This window comes from Vidua chalybeata, chromosome 1 (genome assembly GCF_026979565.1).
Source record: "Vidua chalybeata isolate OUT-0048 chromosome 1, bVidCha1 merged haplotype, whole genome shotgun sequence".
NCBI lineage: Eukaryota > Metazoa > Chordata > Aves > Passeriformes > Viduidae > Vidua > Vidua chalybeata.
This window is the reverse complement of record NC_071530.1, coordinates 25,082,406-25,105,047: the sequence shown is the minus strand read 5'-3', so window position 1 is coordinate 25,105,047 and position 22,642 is coordinate 25,082,406. Positions and strand designations below refer to the sequence as shown.

The 22,642-nt window shown below is 39.4% G+C and overlaps 1 protein-coding gene across 1 annotated transcript in view; it reads left to right on the top strand.

The window, feature by feature from the left end:
• Positions 1 to 19,772: 19,772 nt before the first annotated feature.
• SLC25A13 (solute carrier family 25 member 13) overlaps positions 19,773 to 22,642 on the top strand; it is a 99,525-nt gene continuing 96,655 nt past the window's right edge. Inside the window, exon 1 of the mRNA XM_053956333.1 lies at positions 19,773 to 19,873. Coding sequence (XP_053812308.1) covers positions 19,862 to 19,873 — 12 coding nt within the window. The 5' untranslated portion in view covers positions 19,773 to 19,861. The remainder of the gene's footprint in view (positions 19,874 to 22,642) is intronic.

Here is a 22,642-nt window from a genome sequence, read left to right as displayed (position 1 = left end):
TCATAAATACAGATTATTTAGAAAGAAAAGGGAAATCTTTGAGCATTGTAATTATCACTTTTCATTGGTCTTACTAAGGCAAGAACAACTTACATCAGAAGAGTCACAGGTTTTCCTTTTCAACTTTCTTACCCCCAAAATCATAAAGTGCCATCTCTATACTCTCCACAGTGAAGGAAGGACTGCATAATCGATGTATTTATAGCATATACATTAAGAATGCTGTATTAGTTTAGTTGAAAGGAGACACAAGCCCCATTTTATATATTTTGTAATTATGGCAAGTGACTTTGCTCATTCTCTGTGTTCATCCATGCCTCCTAGTCAGCAGCAATGATGCTCTATACTCCCTTTGCTATGTATGCCATGGAAGCCACCACCTATTTTAATACTGCTGTCAGATAGCCCTCTCACCTCCCCTTTCATTCACAGTTGCCACAGTTGTATCTCATGCTGAGACATCCTAATTGCACTCCTGATGTCCCCTGGCCTTCTAACCATGATTTTCATGCAAAGCAAATACAGCCTATATGATCAGGAATTATGCATTTTCCTGCCTCAACTACAGAAACAAAAAAGTCTTTGGATGTAAATATCTACCCCTTTTTGAAAGACATCTTTCATTTGCTCTGAAAATAGGTAGCTTCCTAATGATTTTCTGATATATTTTAGAGCAGCAAAAATCACCATTAGCTTATTACAACATAAATCAAATTTTCGGGGAGGGTATTCAGAGAACATTATCTGAAGATATCACCTAATTTCAATTCCTTCTCTCACAGGCTTTCTACATGACCCTAGGACATTCTTTTAGGATAAAATTTCTGAGACGGATTTGTACATTAAGTCTTGATCTAGAAAAGGGCTTATGTGATTAAAATGGAATTTAGGGAGGTTTTAAGTACCTGTGACCAAGACTGAAATCCTGCCAATTCCTGCTCAACTACAGCTTAACCTCAGAGGCACTGAAGGAACAGATGGGCCTGAATTTTTCTTTTTTGTTAAAATGCTTTAGAGGCATAAGACACTGCAAAACACATGAAGCCATTCCAAAGGACAACTGTCCTTTAGCAACGTATATGGAAAATAAATGCTAATGAGAGGCCCAGTGGTTTGACTACAGGAATGGGAACCTGTTTTCCTCCACCCTCTGGGTTTGTAAGTGATAATTTCAGTGATGTTCAATTAACAAGGCTATGGTATTCAGATATTCCCAGGCCTAACTTCTGATTATTTTAGTAGGAGCTGACAGCCCATAAAATTCTGAGGTTTGTTCTTTGGATGCATAACCTGCTTTTGAAGATGTGACTTACATATTTTGGCGATGTTGCTTGTGGTATCTCTCGATCTCAGTTGAGCTGATATGCTAGGTGAGTGTATTTAAAACCACAGAGCTCCTAGGTACTAATGGAAATCTATACTAGATTAGTTTAGGTTGAATTGTATTCAGTTAATTTTATGCTATATTAGAAATAATTTTAAATGCGGAACAGCCCCAGGATGTTTTAGGAATCAAAGTTACACAATGGAAAGTGCTGGAATTGCCATAAAACACATACCTTAATATTCTGGTCGTTCTCTGAAATTCTAAAGGAATTTGGGCATTATTATTGCCATTTTTCTTAAGCTATTAAAACAAACTTGTCAAAAAAGTACAGTAAACATGCTATATGTCAAAAAAAGGCTCCTCAAGAGCCTTCCAACATCTGACAATATAGTGCATTTTTTGTGCTATGTGACAGTTATTTGTGCAAAGTTATGTGCTGATCACAAGGAATGATGCATAACATAGTTTTAAAGAAATTACTATATTTTGCAAAATGTCTCATTGATGCAGAATCTGCAGGAAGAATAGGAATCTAATTGTTGCACATATCCTCCTTATGCAAAGAGACAGTGACCTCTGACACAAACAAGTTCTTAAAACTGGAATATTCCTTTCTACTCCTATGTACTTAAAGTTTGCTTTGTTTTGTTTTCTAGTAGTTTTTTTACTAAGTAAGAAACTACTTTTATTATTTTATGCATAATTTCCTCCCTATTTACTTGCCCAATTTAGTTTAAAATAACTCTTAACAAGGAAGTTTTGGGAACCATTTTTCTTTGGAAATTGTTTCACAGTCTCATAGATATTTCTGCTTGAATCTTACTCCTGTTATTCTTTTCAAAAATGTAATTTGTTAAAATAATCACGCTAGCTTTTAATTCTTGCAACCATTCCCTTCAAAGGCTTTTTAAGGTAACAGGCAGCGATTAAAGCAGCTCTCTCCCCTCCTCCCTCTGCAGCCACTCACACATTTTATTCTTCATTTGCTCCCAAGGATTTCCAGCCCCAGGTGACCATCAATACCAGAAAACACTGAGATTATCTTGGAGCTCAGCTTCAGGCCAGGCAGGTGAGGACACTGGTAAACTTAACTTGTCCCTGTGAGTTGTTAATGTTGCAGCCAAGAGAAACTCTTTGTGAGCACACTGCCATATGCCTGGGGATGTCCCCACCTGAGACTTCTTGCTGCCCCCACCCCAGCTTCTTTGCACACCTTCTGCAGAATGCCTGCTCCATGATCACTGAGGGAAAAGAAAGATTGTCCTGACAATATGCAATCCTTTGGAGAGCCAGTTACATCAGCTTACATCACTGCTGTGCTAAACCCTGCTTCAGCTTAAATATTCTTGCCTAATTTTTGCTCACTTAAGCAACTCCTGCCTGCGTGTTCTCCTGTTTAGCAATAGCCACTCTCAGTTGGCAGTCCTGGCTCTGTATCTGGGAGACTTTTTGGCTTGCTGTGTATACTGAGTTGGATGTTTGGTTTGCAGGGTTTTCCATATCTGAGCTCAGCTGTGTGGTTTGTTTAGTTCTTGGAGACTGGGGTTGGCCATCTGAATTCCTAGGTCTTGTGAGTTGGGAGTGAACCAGTTTGGTTTTACAAAAATATTCTCTGGTGTGACAGGCTTTTGAATAGCAATCAGTGTTCAGCAGCAATGACAGACAGCAGTATCCACAGGAACTGGGTAATCTATGGAGACTCAAGTAATTGGCATGCTAATGGTAAAAAAAATTAACTCATTCTATGAAAATGAATGGCATGGACTCATGAATGGTGCTTTTTTCTAAAAGGTTGTGATGCAAATATCAATAATTGGCCCTTAGAATATTAGCATAATGGAAATATTAGCAATGGCTGTGTTCCACAGGGAAGAAAACAATCTGTCACAAGGAAATATAATGGTAAACTAGTTACAGTATAATAAAAACAACATCTACTTAAAGCCTAAAGGTTTATTTGTACGTTACGATTGCTACAAAACTTCTTACTGTATAATTGCTAATGACTTAATCAAGTGTTTGAATTTCAAGTCCTCTCCATGACAGCAAATTAAGACCTTTTGAAACTGGAAGTTCTTTGGGGCAGGCACCTATATCTGAGAAAGGGCATGTATACCACATTGCACTAGCCCTCCCAAAATTCCGGTCTGAGGGTATTTCAGTGGTGTGAACAGCCATTAGGACCAGGATTAGACCTCTCAGGCACTTGAGATGAAGGAAAATGTCTCATCTTATAAGGGGTCACATGGTGTGTAACATCTTTCTGTAACATATATGGCAAGATATGACATTTATACCACATCCTCTTTCCTTCATTGGTCATAGCATAACTTTCTTTTTTTTTGTAGTTATTTATCATAATATATGAGTATTTTCTAACTCTTCTGAAATGACAGGATTTTCCACACCTTGTCAGCAGGACGATATCAATAAAAACAAGCAGCTGGATTAAGTTTTATGTTATTTACTATAAGCTAACACTGATAAAATAGGTCTCCACTAGCTCCTGTTTCCAGCTTTCTACAGGAAAGGACATGCTGGTTTATTCAGAAGCTGTACTTCCTTTAGCAGAGGAATCCTCTGTTACACATAAATTAGTCTGTATAAATACAAACCACGTTTGAGAAAGTTACTCCCAAAATGTTGGTGTCTGACAACTATGCAGCCAGTGGGAGTAAAGATGCATAGCACTGCCGTTTTTCACAGAGGGAACAAAGGGACACGCTAAGTTACCACGTTTCTTCTTTGTTGATATTGGACACTTATTCTGGACAAAGTGATCCAGAGGAAGATAAATAAAAAGACTTTGATTTTTCAAAATAGTGACTTTGAATTGGCCGGAAAAGAAAAATAAAGAAAGCCAGTACCATGTTACCACATGCCAGGAGACAGTGGTAAGTTTTTATTTTTATAGCACATTCTGGAAAACTTCAGGGAAGGAAAAAAAATATCACAGAGTCACATAATTATAATTCTCTATATTAGGAATTAAAATGCATTTTCATATCACTTCTGTTATGTTACCCTTTAGGAGCTTTTGCACATATTAGATAATTAACAATACTAACAAAGAGATGGATAGAAAAAGAAATATAAAATATGTCTGCATTTCAATGGGAGGAAAATATCAAAGTAAATCTGTCTCAGTTTCTGAGCTTACACCTTCAAAAGTGATCTTTGATGTTTCTGTTGGCTGGTAGTGGTATGGGAAGCTCTCTCTGTGTCTTATTGCAGGACTGGGACTTCATGTGGTAGGTCTCTGAATGTTCACCACTTTACACAGAAAAGACTCTGGTCTACTGGTTACCACAGTGTAACCAATGCAAGTCTAGAAAAAGGGAAAATGGAAGAACTGCATAATTTTCATCCTCATGTCCAAAATAGTAAACCCATTAAGATGAGAGCTATATAATATACCTTTTGTTAGTTTCCAGTGGAAGTGGCTTCTGTGCTTTTGTGGAAACCTTCATTCTTTCTTTTGAAGTTTATAAAAAGCTCTGACATTTCTGCACAGAGCTCTGATCCTGAATGACCTCTGTGACCTCAGTGCACTACATATATGGGTTCTTCTGGCCACAGTGGAGATCATTTTGTCATTGCCTTCAAGATGTGACGTTGTAAGAAAAGAATTTTTGGGGTCTGGCTAGCTGCAGCAGGCTGTAAAATCAGTCCGACATTTCACAGAGCTGAGCACCTTTGAAAAAGGAGTGCTCCTCATAAATAGCAAAAAGCACAGTCTGAGGCTTCTTGAGGCCAGGGAGTCAATGAGCCAAACTGGGGCTGCACAGATATAAGTCGACAGGCAATCATCTGGTGTGATGATAGAAGGGCCAAAAGTGTGCCTGAAAAAGGCATATCACAACAGTTCCTCATTACTGAACACAGCTATTAGCCACTTATTTATAATTTCATGGAATTAAGCCTCTTTTATATTGCTGTAAAGGTTATTCTTAGACAGCAGAGTTCCTTGCTTGTTTCAAACAAGACAGCTCTGACATCAGAAGAAATACAACCATATTTTCCAGTGCTGAGGCTGCAGCAGTATAATATCCCAGTCTCATCAGCATGGTCAAACCCAACATGGATTGAATAAAAACTGTGACCAAAGGGCCAGATGCTCCACAGGAATTATATTGGAGTTATTTTCAAAGACAAAGAAAACAGCAAGCAGATCTCTGGTATTTTTTGCAAGGTCAAAATTTTAATTTATAAATTAAATTTATAATTTTGCCTTCTATAGAAACAAATAAATGCATGTTTTAAATCATACTGATGGATTATAACTCATTTAACACAGCCAATCTCTGCTGGAGTCACTGATTCGATAAAATGAATAAACGGTAGCACCAATACAAAGAATGGCTGCAGTACCCAAATGCTAGAAACCCACGGGCTTTAGGAAAAAGTGGAACCAAAGAGAACAGAAAGTTAAAAGGTCTTTTGAAGTAATACAAATGTTTGTAATCAAACTCAAAGCTAAAGAGGCAAGTATCTGATGAACACAGCATTCAAAAGAAGGGGAAAGTGGTGAAGCAGTATAAAAAGGGAGTTTCTTATTTCAGGATGTACGCACAGCAATAGAGTCTTTTCATCTCAGGCAATATAGCATTCTTATTACTCAAAAGTAGTCATTCTTTCAATGCATAATAAAAATTACCCACAAAACACAATTCTAAGTTACAAAAACCCCAAAACTTAAAAAAAACCCAAAAAAACAAAAAAATCAAACTTATCTTTTCTTGGCTCCAGCAGCATTTTCTAAAATTCAAACACAATTTGTTGAGTCAATATAGTTTTATTCTAGTAAACGTAATAGAATGGGATTCTTAGTATTCATAACAAAAAATAATAATCTGTTTGGTCTTGAGTACCTTAATGCAGCAGCATTTTGTAGCGATGTCTTCAAAATGTAATTATGTGCAGTGAAAAAGGGCATCTCTTTTTGTAGTTTTAGAGTTATTGCCTTTCAATTTCTTTGAAAGTCAGTCTGCTCTTGAATTTTTGAGAGAGCCAAGACTACTAAGATAATTTTTTTTCTGGCACAATCCTTTTCTTACAACATAAATAGCATCTTCTTCAGGAAGCAAATAGCTTCAGTTGTTTACAGTGTTCCCTCAGATTCCTCTGCTTTCTGCCCTTCAGCCCTTTAACTTTTGCTTGCTTTTGCTTGACCAATGTTTTGAGATTAACTTGATGGAAATCAAATAGGATATCCACCATCAGATACCTGCAACTGTGTCAGAAATGCCATCGTTGTTTACTGCTATAATTCCATTACATAATAAAGACTATAAGCTGCTTTTATTCTTAATAACATACCAGGCTATTAGCTCCTGCTTTCTGTTTTTTCCCTGGTGACCGATGTATATCGTAGGATACTGAAGGCAGTTTAAAGACTGTGTGAGTGGTATGGGCTAAAAGGAGTAGGTACCCTTTCACAACAATTTTCTTTTAAGCTGACAAAGTGTGAGCCTTTGTATGGAGAGAGTGGAAGTATCAGCATTTTGAAATACATTCGTCCTGCTTACGCTCACTAATTTGGTCCCGCAGACACTAAGAGTCCAGTACATAAATTTCTGAAGGGATTTTCTCACCATTCCCTGTATGCACAAATTATTATCAGTTTCCAAAGCAAAATGTTGACATTTGTATCACCTGAATGCATTCTAGCTAGACTAGAGAAACTGAGCAGGGTGAAAACAGCTTAAATACCCTTTCCTGTGTTCACATTCTAGGATTTACAGAAGACAGTTTTTAGACAGCAGACATGATCCTATGTATGAATGTGGATTTGTCTAAGCAAAGCTCACAGCAAATAATCAGGGACATGCTAGAGTTCATGTTTATTCAATTGAGGAGACAACTTTTGCAAATTGCTTTCTGAATCAGCTATGACTATGGGGGAATGGCTAAAGACGTAAATGAAGAGGACGCTGCCATGACTGCATTCCATAGACAGTGGTCAACTAGTACAACTTCTAGAACTTACAGTGTGGGCAAATATCAGCTTTACCTAAAGCTATAGACTATATACAGAGTTTGGATCAATGGATCATTTTTCCTTAAAAGTCTTCTCCACTCCAGCTGTTGACCTCAGAACAATTTTCACTCATGTGATTCAAGGCCACTACATCTACTCTGGAGAATGTGATTTGTTTCTTTAACTAAGTCTTGCTCTGGTTTTCCTTAGTTGAAATCTGAATTCTAAGCCATGGCTTATGCTTTCATACACCCTCGGCAGAAACTGCCTGCCTGGGGCCTTAAGGAAAATACACATCACAAAACTGTCCCAATGAGTAAACATGTTTGTGATCTGAATCTACTTTTGCTTTCTAAAGGCTAGTTTGAGAGAGCTGCAAAACCTCAGACTCCCCTGGTTCATTCACTGCAATTGTTGCTCATAGTTATGGTTGTTTTCCTTCAGACACTCGTTCTCTTTTTCCTGCTTCGTGGCCTGTTTTGCACAGTTCACTTGCTCAGGCAATGGAAATAACTTCCCTTGGAAAATAACACTGAAGCTTAAAAATGTCATAGCAGTGCAGAAAGGATTGCAAAAAAAAAAACACTAATAAGAAAATGACAAGTTTTCAGGAATATTCTTCAGCTTGAAAAGTGGTCCTTTACAAAATGGGATACACTGAAGATAAACTGAATTTCTCAGAACTACCAATACATCTCTGTAATGGAAGGTTATTTTTTGCGTTTGCTTTGCTTCAATGAGAAATAGGATTTACAGTTAATGACAACTTTAGAATAAAACTAGAGTATTGTTATGGTTTGTTTCTTGAGAAGTAAAGAAATTAAGAATTTAGAATGACTTAATCTGTAATTAAAAAATCAAACTTTCCATTCAGCCTTTGGTTTATTCTTAGCCTAATTTTGTTCTTCAACAGCATTAGCCTTTAACCATTTTTTTATTGTGCATCTCTTAAAAACCCTTTCCCTCAACTTCCAGCTAATCCAGCATGACTACAGCAGCCTGAAGTCAGAATTTCTTCCAGGCATCAGATGAAAGTAATCATATGTATGTAACTTCCACTCTGAAGAAATGTAAGAATACACTGCAGCATGTAAAAACTCCACTTTCCACTAAAAAATGAATGGTGCATATAGTCCATGCAATCTATTATTTTTTACTTATTCAGCAAAAGAACTGTGCAAACCTAAAGGCGGGATCTGTGATCTTTATTAACACTAACTTCCAAATTCAGGAGTGTACCACACTCTTCCATAAAACATTATGTTTAAGGGTACTGATCATCATGAGGCATGAAATCCCTTATTTCATGTCTCATGATGATCAGAAAATTATTAAGAAATGTATTTCTATAGAATACCGCCAAAACATGAGTGTTGAAATAATATCTGCAATTTGTAAGATTTTCTTTTTAAAGCTGGGAATCCTAACTTTAACATCAGAAGTTGTATTTAAGTAAATGTCTTTATTTGCTTCAGTAGTGTAGAATTGATATTTCTTTTGCATTTGCAAATATAAATTTGTAACCTATTTTCACCCTACATCTGCAATTAGTTCCAAATTAAAGAATAGTTACAGGAATAAAATTGGGTACTAGCTGAAGCAAAAGACAACAAAGAAATCAGTGGTTTCTGTAAATCCCATTTCTTGGTGGAATGCTTTCTACTGTTACATGATTATTTCTACAACAGTGTCAAAAAGCATTTTCCTCCAGAAAATTTAGTTCTGTCTTGCCAAAGTAAATATTCTTAATCTGTTGTAATTTTCTATCATTCTCTAAGGACCTACATACCTCTGTTTGAGGCTTTACAGTGTCTGATCAATGATTGTTTCAAGGAACATCAAGACTTTCTATATATATTCGGTACAGTCATTTACCTTTCTAGAAGACTGAACATACAAAGCATTTTAATTCTGACAAAAAATAGTGCATTTAATCTGAGCTATTTTTTTATAACCTTCCATTTTCTTCAAAGCAATGGAATCTCTCATCTAGTACTTCAATACAACAAGCAATCACAGTTATTTCTCTGCTATTCTTCTAACTGTACCTACTTATGTTCTGGGTCTCAAAAAAGAAAATAATGCAATAAAGAAAAAATTGAGATTACACAAATAACTTATTCATCATACAATTGGAGGAAAAAATATAAAGATTTTTCAGCATTTTCTATTATAAGGTTTTTCATTTGCCTACAGATAACCCATTACACTGGGCTATAATATTCCACAGAGCTGGTTGGCTCGCAGTAACTTTTTTGAATGTCTGAGCAAAACTGATGCAGTCATTCTGAAGAACAAGATGCAAAGAATGTATTTTCAATGCTGAATGTCTTTTTAGATAGTTAGCTGTGGCATTCACCCTATTCTGGAACAAATGGATGAAAACTAATAAAGAGGTAATACTTGTATTAGGGATGTGCCTTTTTATTACTGCATGCCAGTAAAATGATCTAATTTGGACAAAATGAAAACTTTGGAAAATTTGGAAAAGTCTGCAGATTTGCAGTAATGGTTTGCTAAGGGCTGGTACTGAAATTCTTTAAATATTTGTTTTACATTGAGTCAGCAACTGAAGGATGTTGGCTCCCCACATTTCCATAGAAAGGCTACTCTTTGATGTTGTTGGATAATGCAACACTTTAGATCCAAACTACAATTAAGAAATTTCTTTTCTGTTTCACTGCACAAGAGAGGATAAAATGGCTCAATTAAGGCACAAGAGAAACAATCAGAAATGACGTGCTGGGTTACAGAAGCAGAGTTTGAGGTAAGAAAACTCAGGCAGAGAAGAGGAGCTATTGAAAAGTCTTAGACACAATGGCAAAGGACTTCAAGCACTGGGCTAGAAAAGGAAAACTGGTGAACTAAAGAAGAATGAGGTTGCAAGTACCCAGATTAGAAAAAAGTCAGACTGAGCAAGGCTCCTTGGTGGCAGAAAGAATAAAAGGGGGACCATGAAGAGAAAGTCAATTGGCCAGATAAGGAGGTTCATGAGGAGTAGCTGCTGGGGAAAGCCCAGGATATTTTCTGCACCATAGCATAATGAGTTAGGAATCAATAAAATCGGCAGACACCAGGCAACTGAGAGGCACCAGCATTCCTGCAGATATTTCTGATGCTTTCACTGTCTATCATGTACCGAAGTGCAAGCCACACTGTGTGAAAATTTGTTCAAAGTCCCTGCTGGATCAAATCATCTAAGGAATGCCAATTCCTGCCCCCGAAACTTGCAGAACCACACATGGTGGCTTCTCTAGGGTTGTAGTACCTCCTGACTCCATTGAGGGAAAAAACCAAAAAAAAACAGCTTTGGAATAACATTCCAACTGTTTCACCATTTTTCATGTATCTGACAGAGAGAAGTTAGGATTTCTCTTCAGGTGTCACAGGTTACAAAAAAAAAAAAAAAAAACAAAAAAACAACTGAGTAGGCATTTCAGGATCACTTACAAAAGCTGAATGCTTTCAGTTAAGCAAAGAGAACCCAAGGTACTGACCTCTGAAAAGTTGGCAGGAGCTTTTGGAATCACCTTCTGATATGCAGTAAGTAGTTGACCAGTAATGATTAACAGATTCCATATATCAACTTTAGACCATGTAGCTGTGGTCAGAATAAATGGTTCATGTTAATGATTTACACAAGCATTTCAAACTCCCTGGCACCAAAGTGAGTATCTTTGATTTTAGTAACAAGAATATAGAAGATCTGCCTGAAAGGAATCTGAAAGCTTAGCTAGAGTGATACTTGACCTAAGCATCTAAAGTTCCTCCCTAAAACAGAAAGTGCTCAGGCTGAGCTTGTTTCTACATAATCACTCATGGAATATTTTTTTTTCCTCCAGAGAAAAAGCTCTACTGGGACTAACAAGACTCTCAAAAGGTATTCTTTGCTAAGTTTCACTAAAAAAGTGTCAATGCAAAGTTAGGTAGATGCTTCCATGAAAACTGATCAGAATCTCATCTCCTCAGCTCCTGTCCAAAAATGCATTAACAACAGGCTCTGCAACAGGCACTGCAGGTCAGCAAACTCAGGCCTTCCAGAATTAAAAGGACACGTGCTCTGGAGCTGAAAGTCATTTCTACTCGTGCCCAATTTTGCAGGATATGGAACTCCTACGTAATATCAAGTACAACATGAAAATACAGAGAAGGTTGTAGTTAGTTTGCTTAGCTTTTAAGAGCAAATAAACCAAGACCAAACTCTCCACTATATACCTAGGGACCTATTTGGGAACCAATACAAGACTGGCAGAGTGGGAGATAAGTATTGCATTTTGTAATCGCCCAGAGTCAAGAAGTCTGACAGATGTGTCTCATACACTATAAAAGTTGCTGCTGCAAAATGCTATTCTGTATCAATTTCCAAATAGTATAACAATACTAATGGGTTCCTTTAGGCATCTCTTAAAGACACAATTCCCCCAACAAGCCATAATATTAAGTAGTCACCAAAGTCTTCTGAAGTTCCAAATTCTTTTTAGATTGAACTTCTGTGTGGATCTCATAAAGCCCAGTTTCAAACAGGCAAGAGGAAAGTGAGTGGATTTTCACTAAAAAAAGTGCCAGTCCCTAATGGAAGAACAACCAACCTGTACATCTTCAGTGCTGGTTATCACTTTAGCATCTGATTTGTGGCTGAGGAATCAAGAAGGGTGATCAAATCTTGGGAGTAAAATGTGCATGTATTCTCTCAATAAATACACCCTACTTATTTGACTTGTCTGGCTGAATCTAGTAATGAGTCTCACAGTGATTGCATATGCTGTGCACTGACAGAGATATTCTAGAAAAAGAGGAAAGTACATAGGCCTTGAGTGCATTTTGTGACTATGTCTCTGATGCTCCTGCAGAAGGCTATGGTAATGGATTCCCTCACCAGGTGATGAACATTTTAATGATGTGTACTTTAAATCACACTATATTAATATAAACAAGAAAGCAGTTCATGAGAAAGTCACCACAGCATCACCACAGCAGAGATGAACATTTTTTTCTCCCCTTTGCAAGTTTTCCTTTCCCTGGAAAAGGACACTTTGCTGACTCACATGTGATTAGCTCTGTTGCTGTAGTAGAAGCAGTGAAAAAAAGAGAAAAAAAGATGAATCCTTTTCTGCCTCATACACCTCTATCCACCCACAAAATCTAACAGAGGATAAACCATAATCCCAGATGGGAATTTTCCTACTAATATCAGCAAGCATAGCAGGGGATTTTCTGTATCTGTTGTTTAAATCTTGCTAACTACAGAAATAGTGGTCTAAACAACTAAAACATCTGTCTCAGTTAAACTTTTAGGAACTTACTTGAAAGCCCTGAAAATCTCCTGATACATAAAGTGTGGATATCTGGCTAGAAAAGCTCTGAGATACAAAATCACAAAAGCTGCACAACTTGTTTTTACTGAGTCGCCACTGATCATACAACTCAGTCTGAAAATACCTTGCCTACTTCATGAAACTGCAGATCCAGATGGTTTCTTCCCACCTCACCAAGGCTGGCTCCAACCAAACTGAAAACAACAGCAAACAAAATTAACAGAGAAAAGAGGAGAGAAACCACCTACCAAGAAAGCAGCTATGTGAGCAGAGCAACCTAGAAAGTCTGATCTCCTATGGATTCTTCTGGAAGAAGAATCTTAAAGAGATAAGTAGCTGAGCTGATGTCTTCCCCTGCAGTTAGGCTTTCATAGTGCCTCTTTGGGTAGGGATTCTTCAAAATTAAAATACGAACCTACAGCGCAGTCAGATCTTCAGTGGAAGCCCAATAAGAAATGTTTATTCTTTATCAGGCTGCTGTGGAGGAATATAATTCCTCTGAGAGTGCTACTTTTTTCTCAGGCCTGGTTGAAACTGGATGCCAGCTGACTTTTGACCAGATGCATACAAAAGCAGTGTGACCTGCATTTCTTGGTAATGAAATTAAAAACAAGCACTCCAAATAATTAGAAGTTGCCATCTTCCCTAGGTAAACACATTTGCTATCAGTGGTTCCAATCTTGTAAGTAATTAAAAACCTTTTGAACTTTTGCCTCAATCCATCTCGTTTTGACAAAACAAATACCAAAAGCTGGCATACGCTGATAACAGAGAGCCATAAATACCGAGGTAGGTGATAGTCTTCAACTTTAAGCAAAGCACTGAAACTAATAAAGAAGCTACACTTGGCTTTAAAGGACTTTGAGCCAGACCATCTTTCTTCAGCTTGTGGAAAAAGACTAGCTCACAGTGGATAATTTGGAAATGTATAATAATACTTAATAAATGTTTTATCTCCATGGAAAATAAAAAATTATGGGTTTTGGGTGGAGAATGAAAGAAAACATTGAGTTCAAGATGACCAAATGTTTATGTTTTCAAACATGTAAGCTTGTTGAAGCTAAGAGAAACTCAGTGCTTCATACAAAAATCTGCAGAGGTTCTATTACTTTCTGCAAAGTCTTGGCTGATCAAAATCCAGCTGACCTCTTGCACACAATGCAAGTTCAGCATACGCAGACATTTGTATGTGCACTTTAAAGACCCACAAATGTTGTTAAATGATGCCTAGTCTATTCTGTGAGTAAAGTCTGATTGAAGTAGTGTGTCTATTCAATGGATTTAGTAACAGATTTCAATCTATCTGGTTAGGGATAATACTTTATATTTTAGGTATTTTGGTGACTAAGGTTAGCTTCATAAATAGTAAATTATTATAATGTATTAAAAATCTGATCTAGTTTTGCTTTTTATTTTGCAGTGATTGACAGATTTATTATAATTTTTCCCTCTTCATAAATGCTTCAGTATTGAGATGATCTAATCCCTCTTTTGGTATTTTAACTTGGAGTTGCAATTTAGTTTAGGTAATAAATAAAGTTGCAGAAAAAAGAAGGTAATTTGCCTCTTGATAAACCTCCATCTTATTAGCTTCCATCTGTGAATAATGGCTAGTGAGTGTGCAATGTGCCTGGTACTGGGTGGATTTGGTGTATGGTGAAACAATTCTGATGGTATTGTTAGGAGCTGCCATCTGCACTTATGCAAATTTTTACTGGTCTAGAATAACAATGATTTAATGCAGCAGAACAGTTCAGCACTTGACATACAAACACAACTGTTACCGGGCTTTATTTTTTCTATATCCCTCTTTAAAAAAAAACAAGAAAAATATAGATAACTGCTATATCTGTAATATAATCTACATTCAGTACTTGGCTTATAAATTGTGATAATACACAGTATGATAAATATTCTAAGCATACACAACTTGCACTAGGTGATAAAATATTCTGAGCATGTCCTAAAATGATTCTCTCATCAGAGATGGCTTGTTACCTCCACCATCAGCAGATACTGATAATTAATCAACTGAAATGAATCTTTACAGAATAAACAAATCTGTTATACATGAAGGATGATTATGTTCTTTTGGCTGTGAAGATTTTTCATAACTTATTCATGCCAATGATGTGCCTGAGTTATGAAGTATTTTTCACTTGTGAAATAAATATAGCATCTTTCATTTGTCCTGTATCCCCTCTATCTTTTGGGCTTTACCAATGTAAATCAGCACAAATCCACCACCTATGCTGATTTACACCAACAGAAGAATTAACCCCTTACTCATCAGCAGCAGCAATGTTTCTTTGGTTATTTCAGATGCAATTCTCAACCATAGCTTTAGTATGGTGTTTTCAGCTGTTTCATTTTCACAGCAATGTGTGTATAAATGCCCTTATCAGCTGTAAGACAGAATCATAGCTTCTCCTTCCAACTTTGTGAATGCCACTCTCCTGGTAGATGTGTCGCACACTGGGAGATAGTGTTGCATTTTGAGATGGGAAAGCTGGGAAAATACAGTACCATTTGTATGTATTTTTAAATTAATTTTTCATACTTCAACATGATGCTTTTATAGTCACTTTTCCTTGAACTATTTAAATGACCAGTTTGGTTTTTTTGTTGGCAGAAACACTGATAGACAATGACTTCTAGACATGCAGGTAAAAGTACTTGAAAATCTTGTTTTAAGAAAGGGAATAAGATCATATTTGACTGACCTTCTCAATAATCATAAATAAACAACAGGGTTTAAATTAGGAATATGTGTTACTTAAAAGTACAGCAGCAAAAAAAGAAACATCGTCAATCATTAGACAATGTTATAAAATAACCAGAAAAACAGCAAATACATTTGAGGAAATCGTGATCTGCAGTGAATATCCTTCAAACACAAGAATTGTGAATAATTCATTCAGAGTGAGTCATATTTTATTAGAGGAATTCTCAGGGTTAGGCCTACTGTGCAAGCACAAATTCTTGGCAAAGAGTCACTAAAACTGATGTGCTAACTTACATCAGCCAAACATCCTTTATTAAGAACAAAACAAAATAAAAAACCCACAGAAAGAACAAAAAATCCACACCAAACCCTTGACCTAAGGAAGGGAATACTGCTTTGTGCCTTTCCTTAAGACTTCACTGATGGAGAGAGGTCAATAATGAGTTTTAAAAAACAAGATGTGCTCAGGAAAACCTTGTGCTCATTTCCTTTTAACATCCAGCTCTTTCCCACTAGGATTGAGGCCCCTTGGTTTTTTTGACTATCAGCTATACTTGTAGGAAGATGCACTTGGTGCAGTTTTGTGGTAAGTTAGCACACAGGAAAATATCCATGTTGCTGAACATACAATATGACACAGAAGGAGCCATTTGGAAGACAGTTTCTATGTTGTGAGGCAGAGAGAAGGTATACTGAAGAAAATAGCTCAGTAATTTGGATAGCAGCACAGATCTTGAGGGCCTTGGGTCAGTCTTTGCTTTATCTCAGCTATTCACAAAGATAGTTAGCAATCCAGGTCTGTACAGTCTGATTTTTCCAGATCCAGTTCTCTCCAGACCTTCCCAGATGCTCTCAGACCTTTCTAGATCCAAGAAGTGATTTATATTCCTTTAAGCTACATACTGCAATGCCTACATTTTAGGGCATCTGTCTGCCCATACAAAGTCCAGAACATCGCAAGGGAAATCATAGAAACAGTTTGCTGAACTTGCAAAGTTGTAATAGAAAGAGTAATGAATAAGATCCAAAACAGCCAGCACACTGAGCTGTGCCTTACACTGTCAATAGGTAAATGCTAGTCCTTCATCAGTGGTTTAGCAAGTCTAAAAAATCATGAGCCCCAGCTGTTGGTCTCTCCAGGGTAATTGTTAATAAGCTCAGCAAAGATTGTATGTGTCTATCGAGATACGTTGCCCTGCTATACAATATCCTCATAGTTAAAACATCAAGTAGTGAATCAGCTTTCATTCTGTCTTCTACATGAAAACTATCAAAGCCTAATTTTTCACCTCAAGGACAGTGTCCAGATACTTGGTTGTGACTTCTCTTGGAAACAAACTGCAGCTCTTCCTGCAAAATCCATCCCCATGTGTAGAAACAAGTTCAAGATGCTCTATCAGAAGAGAGCACAAGGAGCTAACTCTAGGCTGTTTCTCATTGTAGAAGGAAGCCTTGAAATCACTGTGTGCTCTGTTTTGTATTACATGTAAAATACAGAAGGAAAAAAAAAAAAAAAAAACATTGGCTGGAGCCACACAATGTCCTGACTTCTCTAAATAATACTTGTATGCTTTGTAATGAAAACTGACTCACAACTTCACCCTCATCTTATTGCATTCTACCATATAAAAGAGCCATGTTTCTCTCCAGTCCAGCTGATCTTGGATTCTTCTTTCACAAAGACATGTCTTCACTAGAAAGAATGAAAAACGTTCCTCCTCTCTTCCCCAGAGCAGTCTAAGGCTTTGTGGTTAAAACATACTGAAATGAGTATGACACATGGGCTTGAATCTAACCTCAATCAACAGCAGACTTTGAAAACAAGTTGATTATGTGGCTAAGGAGAGTGCTGCAGTCCACTACAGTCATATTGCTTATCATCTAAAATGTGAACATTATTAGCCTTCACTGCCTTCTCTATGAAGGTAAGGAACTTGGGCCGTATGTGTCTGTTGGTCATCATCAGAGACCTGTGAGGCCAAACTCAGGTTTTCCTGCAAGTGAGGCAGTGACTTTCCAGTCTTGTTGGGACCAAGGCAGTGCTGAAGGCATGCTCAGATCTTGAGATGCCTGGAACTCTTGAAGGATGGGAAATTAAGTAGATTTAGACTAGATGAAGGAAATTTTTTGAAACACGGGAAAAGGTTGCCCAGAGAGGTGGTACATGCCCCATCCCTGGAAATATTCAAGACCAGTAGAAGGGTAGATGGGCAGATTTCCCATCCAACCAGATCTTGGAATAAACTGAGTAAACTGGTCTGATCGAAGATATCCCTATTCATTGCAGAGGACTGGGACTAGATGACCTTCAGAGATCCCTTCCAAAGCAAACAATTCCATGATTCTATGATTCTAAGCGTTAAAAGAGGTCAAGTGCTGTTGCATTTAGGAAGCAGGTGAAAAAGGCTTTCCAGGATCATCCTTTTTCACTCACCTCTCTGAATTTCACCACCACTCTACTTGAAATATAGGCAGTTTTTTAAATTGTGTTTTTCCTTGGCAATTAGCTCAAGACCATGTGTCAGTATCATATGAGAATTCTAGTAATTTTCTTAGCAGTCTTAAATTGAAAAAAAAAATGCTATTGAAGCCTGTTTTCACAATAGGACTGAATTTCAAGCTCACATTTAAATATCCCGACTTATGAATATACACAGGACGTAGTATTTGTATTATAAGACAATTGTTATGCTATTTTCTCTACATAATTTTTCTCTTCTTAGTGGTATCATTAAAATAATCGAAGATTGTTTTCTATTGTTTATAAATGGACTGCTATTATGTATTCATTTATGACAAGGTGACAGTATTTACTTATCTAGTTTGCAGATAAGCACTACACAGTCTGTTTTTTGTGTTTATTTGAAAAAGTGGGGTTGGAAGAAGGGCTTCAAGCCTGCTTTGATCTAACTGCTATTTTCTAGGTCAGGGAGATGCAGCAAGAAGAGAAAGGTTGTGCTGTCTCACAGAACAACTGAGCACATGCAATGGGCACACATACATGGAGCAAGGAGAAAAGGAAGAGAACCCAGCAAGTGGGAGGTTTTTACAAGAAACTGAGACTGGGAGACTGCTGAGAAGGGGGTACATATGCTGCTGGGCCCCATAGGTGATGGAAGAAACTTCCAAGGGGCACAGGGGAGATTATAATTTGCTCAAACACTGGAAGTAGTTAACACATTGGACTGAAAACATAAAAAGAGATATTCTTCACAGATTTATAGTGGGCAAGTACAGATAAGTTTATGAATCCTTACAATTTCTCTAAGATGATGAGAAGTCACCTTCACCTTCTCTACGGTGAAGATGCATTTAGGAATCCTTATCATTCCTCTACTGTCTCTCTCTAGGACAACTAATAGCAATCAAAGAGTTAATTGTTTTTGGCTTATAATGCAATAGATGTCTCTGAGATCCTTTGTCTTTTTAGCATCTTTACATAACTCAGTGTAAGGGAAAGTGCTGAAATATCTACCTCAAAGCTATGACTAACTTGATACATCATTATTAACTTGAAAACTTGCCCTGGAGCTGTTCTTGTAAGCAACTTTTTAGATACATGCACGTGGCAAAGCTCCCTGCCTCCATTACCAACCCCAGTCTATCCTAAAATCCCCCAGAAGCCCCGGACGAGCCAGAGTGGGCACTGGCAGCCTGACGATTGCCCCGGAGGCAGCCACGGGCCCGCATCCCCAGTGGCGCACTGCCGAACAGGCCCGGGCAGGCTGTCCTAGGCAGTCTGCGAGCCGCCTGTGAGGCTCAGCGTGCCACACTTGTGATCGTCTTGGGTACAGCCCTGGACTGCGGCGGGGCTGCTTGTGTGTCACATTCATGCTGACTTAGAAACAAGCACAGCATTGACAAAATTTGGTTTGAAGGCACACCTCCTTCTTGGGACATCCCAGAATGATGGCTGGGGATGCTGCAACTGCATGAAACATCCCTCGAACGGCAGCTTGTCTTGAGGGGAAGAAAACGGCGCTGGGTTTGATGTGAAGATGTTGGCATCCTTCCGCTGCTCGCCCCGGCGTCCTCCGAACACGCCGGGGGCATTCCCCGGGGTCAGCAGCGCGAGTCACCAACTGGTGACATGGTCACCGTCTCCAGCGGGCGGAGAGGCTGCAGGGCCCCCAAGAGCTCGGAGTCCCCGTGCGCCCGCTGGGCCACCGGCCGTAACCGTGGAGCAACCAGGAGGGCAAATGGGCCCTTCACAGGGATGAGGCGGTGCTCGCCCCGCAACGCCGGCTTTCCGCCGGTGCCCGAGGCCGCAGCTCCCGCCGCCTCGCCCGGCGCCCAGCGCGGAGCCCGCAGGGCCGGTCCGGACCGTGCCGGGCGATCACGGGGCCGCGGCGGGGCCGGGCGGGGGCGGCGCCCCATCCTTGCCTGTGAGAGCGAGCGGTGACGGCCGGCGCTGGCGGGCTGGTGCGCAGGCGGGGAAGCTGCGTGCCGCGGTCGGAAGGGAGGGGAGCGGAGGAAGGGAAGGGACGGGAAGGGGTGGCCGCGCCGGGCACAGCATGGCTGCCAAGGTAAGGCACCGCCGGCGGCGGGCGGGCGGGCAGGCGGCGGGTGGCGGCGGGGAAGGGGCCGCGGCGGGGCCGTTGCCGGGTTTGACCTCGGGCCTGTCCTTGACGAAACCCGAGGTGGCGCCTCCTCCTCCTCGCGGTTCGGCGGCCGCTCGCCGCCAGCGCCGGCGAGCGGGGGGTGGGCAGCGGGCGGCCCCCCGGCCGGTGGGGCTGTGTGCCAGCGCGGCGAGGATCCGCAGCTGCCCGCGCCGGGAGCAGCGGGCCTGAGCTCCCGTTTCAATGCATCATCGGCATGAATGACACTGCACGGCGCCTCCCGCGGCCGGTGCCGGTGCCGACGTCGGTGCCGGTACCGATGTCGGTGCCGGTGTTGATGTCGGCGCCGGCGTCGCTCTCGCCGGCGAGGCCCCGCACTGCCCCGCCGGGCACCCGTGCCCTGGCCCGGCCGCGGCTCCTCCAAGTGCATTTGGGCCCAGTAGTGCCTCAGTGAGAGCCCCGCCGTGCACCTTGTTACACAGTGTACAGATGCATAAAGATACACGTACACACGTGTTGTACATGCGGACACACACGCCGCTGTTTGGACGAGAGGATGCAGCGGGTTCTCGGGACGGCGGCTGGCAGGTCCCGGAGTGGGCACAGATGTTGGCTCTGCCCTGCTTGCAGGCCTTAGTGCAATAGTCCCTTTCTGCTTTTTCTCCCATCTTCTCCATACACCTTTTTACCTTCTGCTTTCACAACTGGTTATAATTCCCAACGATTTTTACTTCTCAGTGCTGTCCTGTCAGGTGAATACCTGCTATTTAGGCTTTTTTGCTGATCAGAAGGATAAACAAACTGAAATATGTTGTTTAATCATCTAGTAATATACTCCCATCCCAGAGAAAAAAATAGTCATTTGCTGGATCAAGGCCATATCTAAAGGGAGATAAAATTATATGTAGTGTTGGTGTTTTAAAACTTACTTCTTTCATTAGGTTTCATATTTGAATACTGACACTTCAGAAATAAATTACTCCATGTCCTTTTATTGAAGTCAGTGATGAAACTTACCTTGAGGAAAAATCAGGCAACAGATCTTCCCCAAACAACTCAAAGCATCGCTTAGTGTGGCCAGAGTTGTGTGGTCCTTTATTTCAGCTAGGATATGATTGAGCTGCTTTGGTCAGCACCTTTTCAGTAAGAATGTAGGTTATCTGAACTGCATGCTCTTTTAGTGGATTGAGCAATATTTGATTCCTCATTGCTAGTGTATATAAAACAGTCATCCCTAAATCCTGTGTTCACTATTTGTGAATCTCAGCTGACCTATCTAGCCTTTTTAAAAATTTTTGATTGCCCACTGTTCATACACACATGTTGGTTACACCTGACCAAACTATTGGTGTTTAAAGACTTAAAAGTCTTCCATTCTCTGGCTTTTTGAACCTTTTGCTTATTTTCTCTTCTCCAAGCAGAGGTTTGTAATCTGCAATCCATTTTAACCTATGCTAGTCACATATACTTAAAAATACTTTATGTGTAATTAGTGTTTGTCTAATTGGGTAGACATGTGTGCTTCATGCTACACATTTGCGTGGTGTCCTTCTTGCTTAAGATAGATTTCTTACACAGTTCAGATCCCTAAAATCTGCACAAGCATATGTTGGAAAGACTCAGAACTTTAAGAGACACTTAATTGAATATTGTATATGTCAGGTTACATCAGGCTTGGCAGAGAGATACCCAATAAAAAGAATAATGGCTTAATTGTCATGTCATAAGCATTCTTGGTGTATTGCAAGGCAGAGGTAAGCTCTTTGTACCCTAGGGTGTACAGTCCTCACATAGCTTCCAAGGAAGGCTTCTGGTTTGTAAGCCTAAACTCATTCTGAGAGACTTACGTTAAAAACAAACAAACAAACTAGAACTGTGAGCAGCTAGCATGGATTAATTGCATTACCCTGTGGGACTTCAAAGGGGTCTTTGTCTTCTTCAGTTGAAACAGTTAAATACAGGTAAATTTCTATTTATATTGAGGTCAGTAGCAAAATGTAAGTAGCATTTTGTACTTTGAGGGTAACATCTGAGCTTAGGTTCTGCAAGCACATATGTGAATAACTTTGCCACGGAAAGAGCTTCTGGGCCTGAAGTTATTCACATGTGCTTGCAGGCATGGGCCTTGATTTGTGTTCTAACTTCCTCACTGATGCATCTCAGTAATGTTTGCCTTTTTCACCTCAGCCAAACAATGGACTGGTGAGTTTAATGCTTTTTCTAAAATTTCTTTCGTACTTTTTCCTTGCCAATATCCTGCATGACCGCTTCCTTTAATTTTTTAATTATACCCTTTTAGGCATATGAGTCTTTGGGATTGAATGTAATTGGTCTTTGCTTGCAAGATTTCAAATGTTGACATATTAAGGAAACTCTAGGAATTCAGTCTCTCAAAAGGAAAACCCAAATGGGATACTGTAAAGACTGCATAGTTAAGCACTCAGGTATCAAGAAATGGGCACTACAGCCCAATTTAATTGCCTTAATTGTATACAGCTCAATATTTGCAATTTACACAGCATTTTAAACAATGTATGTTACACATCAGTGTCTTTTCTTAAACTTTGAAAACATTTTCTGAAACTGTTCTGGGAAAACTCTGCTATAAATTATATTCACACAAATTTCCAGTAAAAAACAGAGGTGAGATTTTCCAGTAGATTTTTACCCCATTGGTAATTAAATTACCATCCTAGGTACTGGCTTCTTTTTCTGCATTGTGCAAAAAAAGAGGCT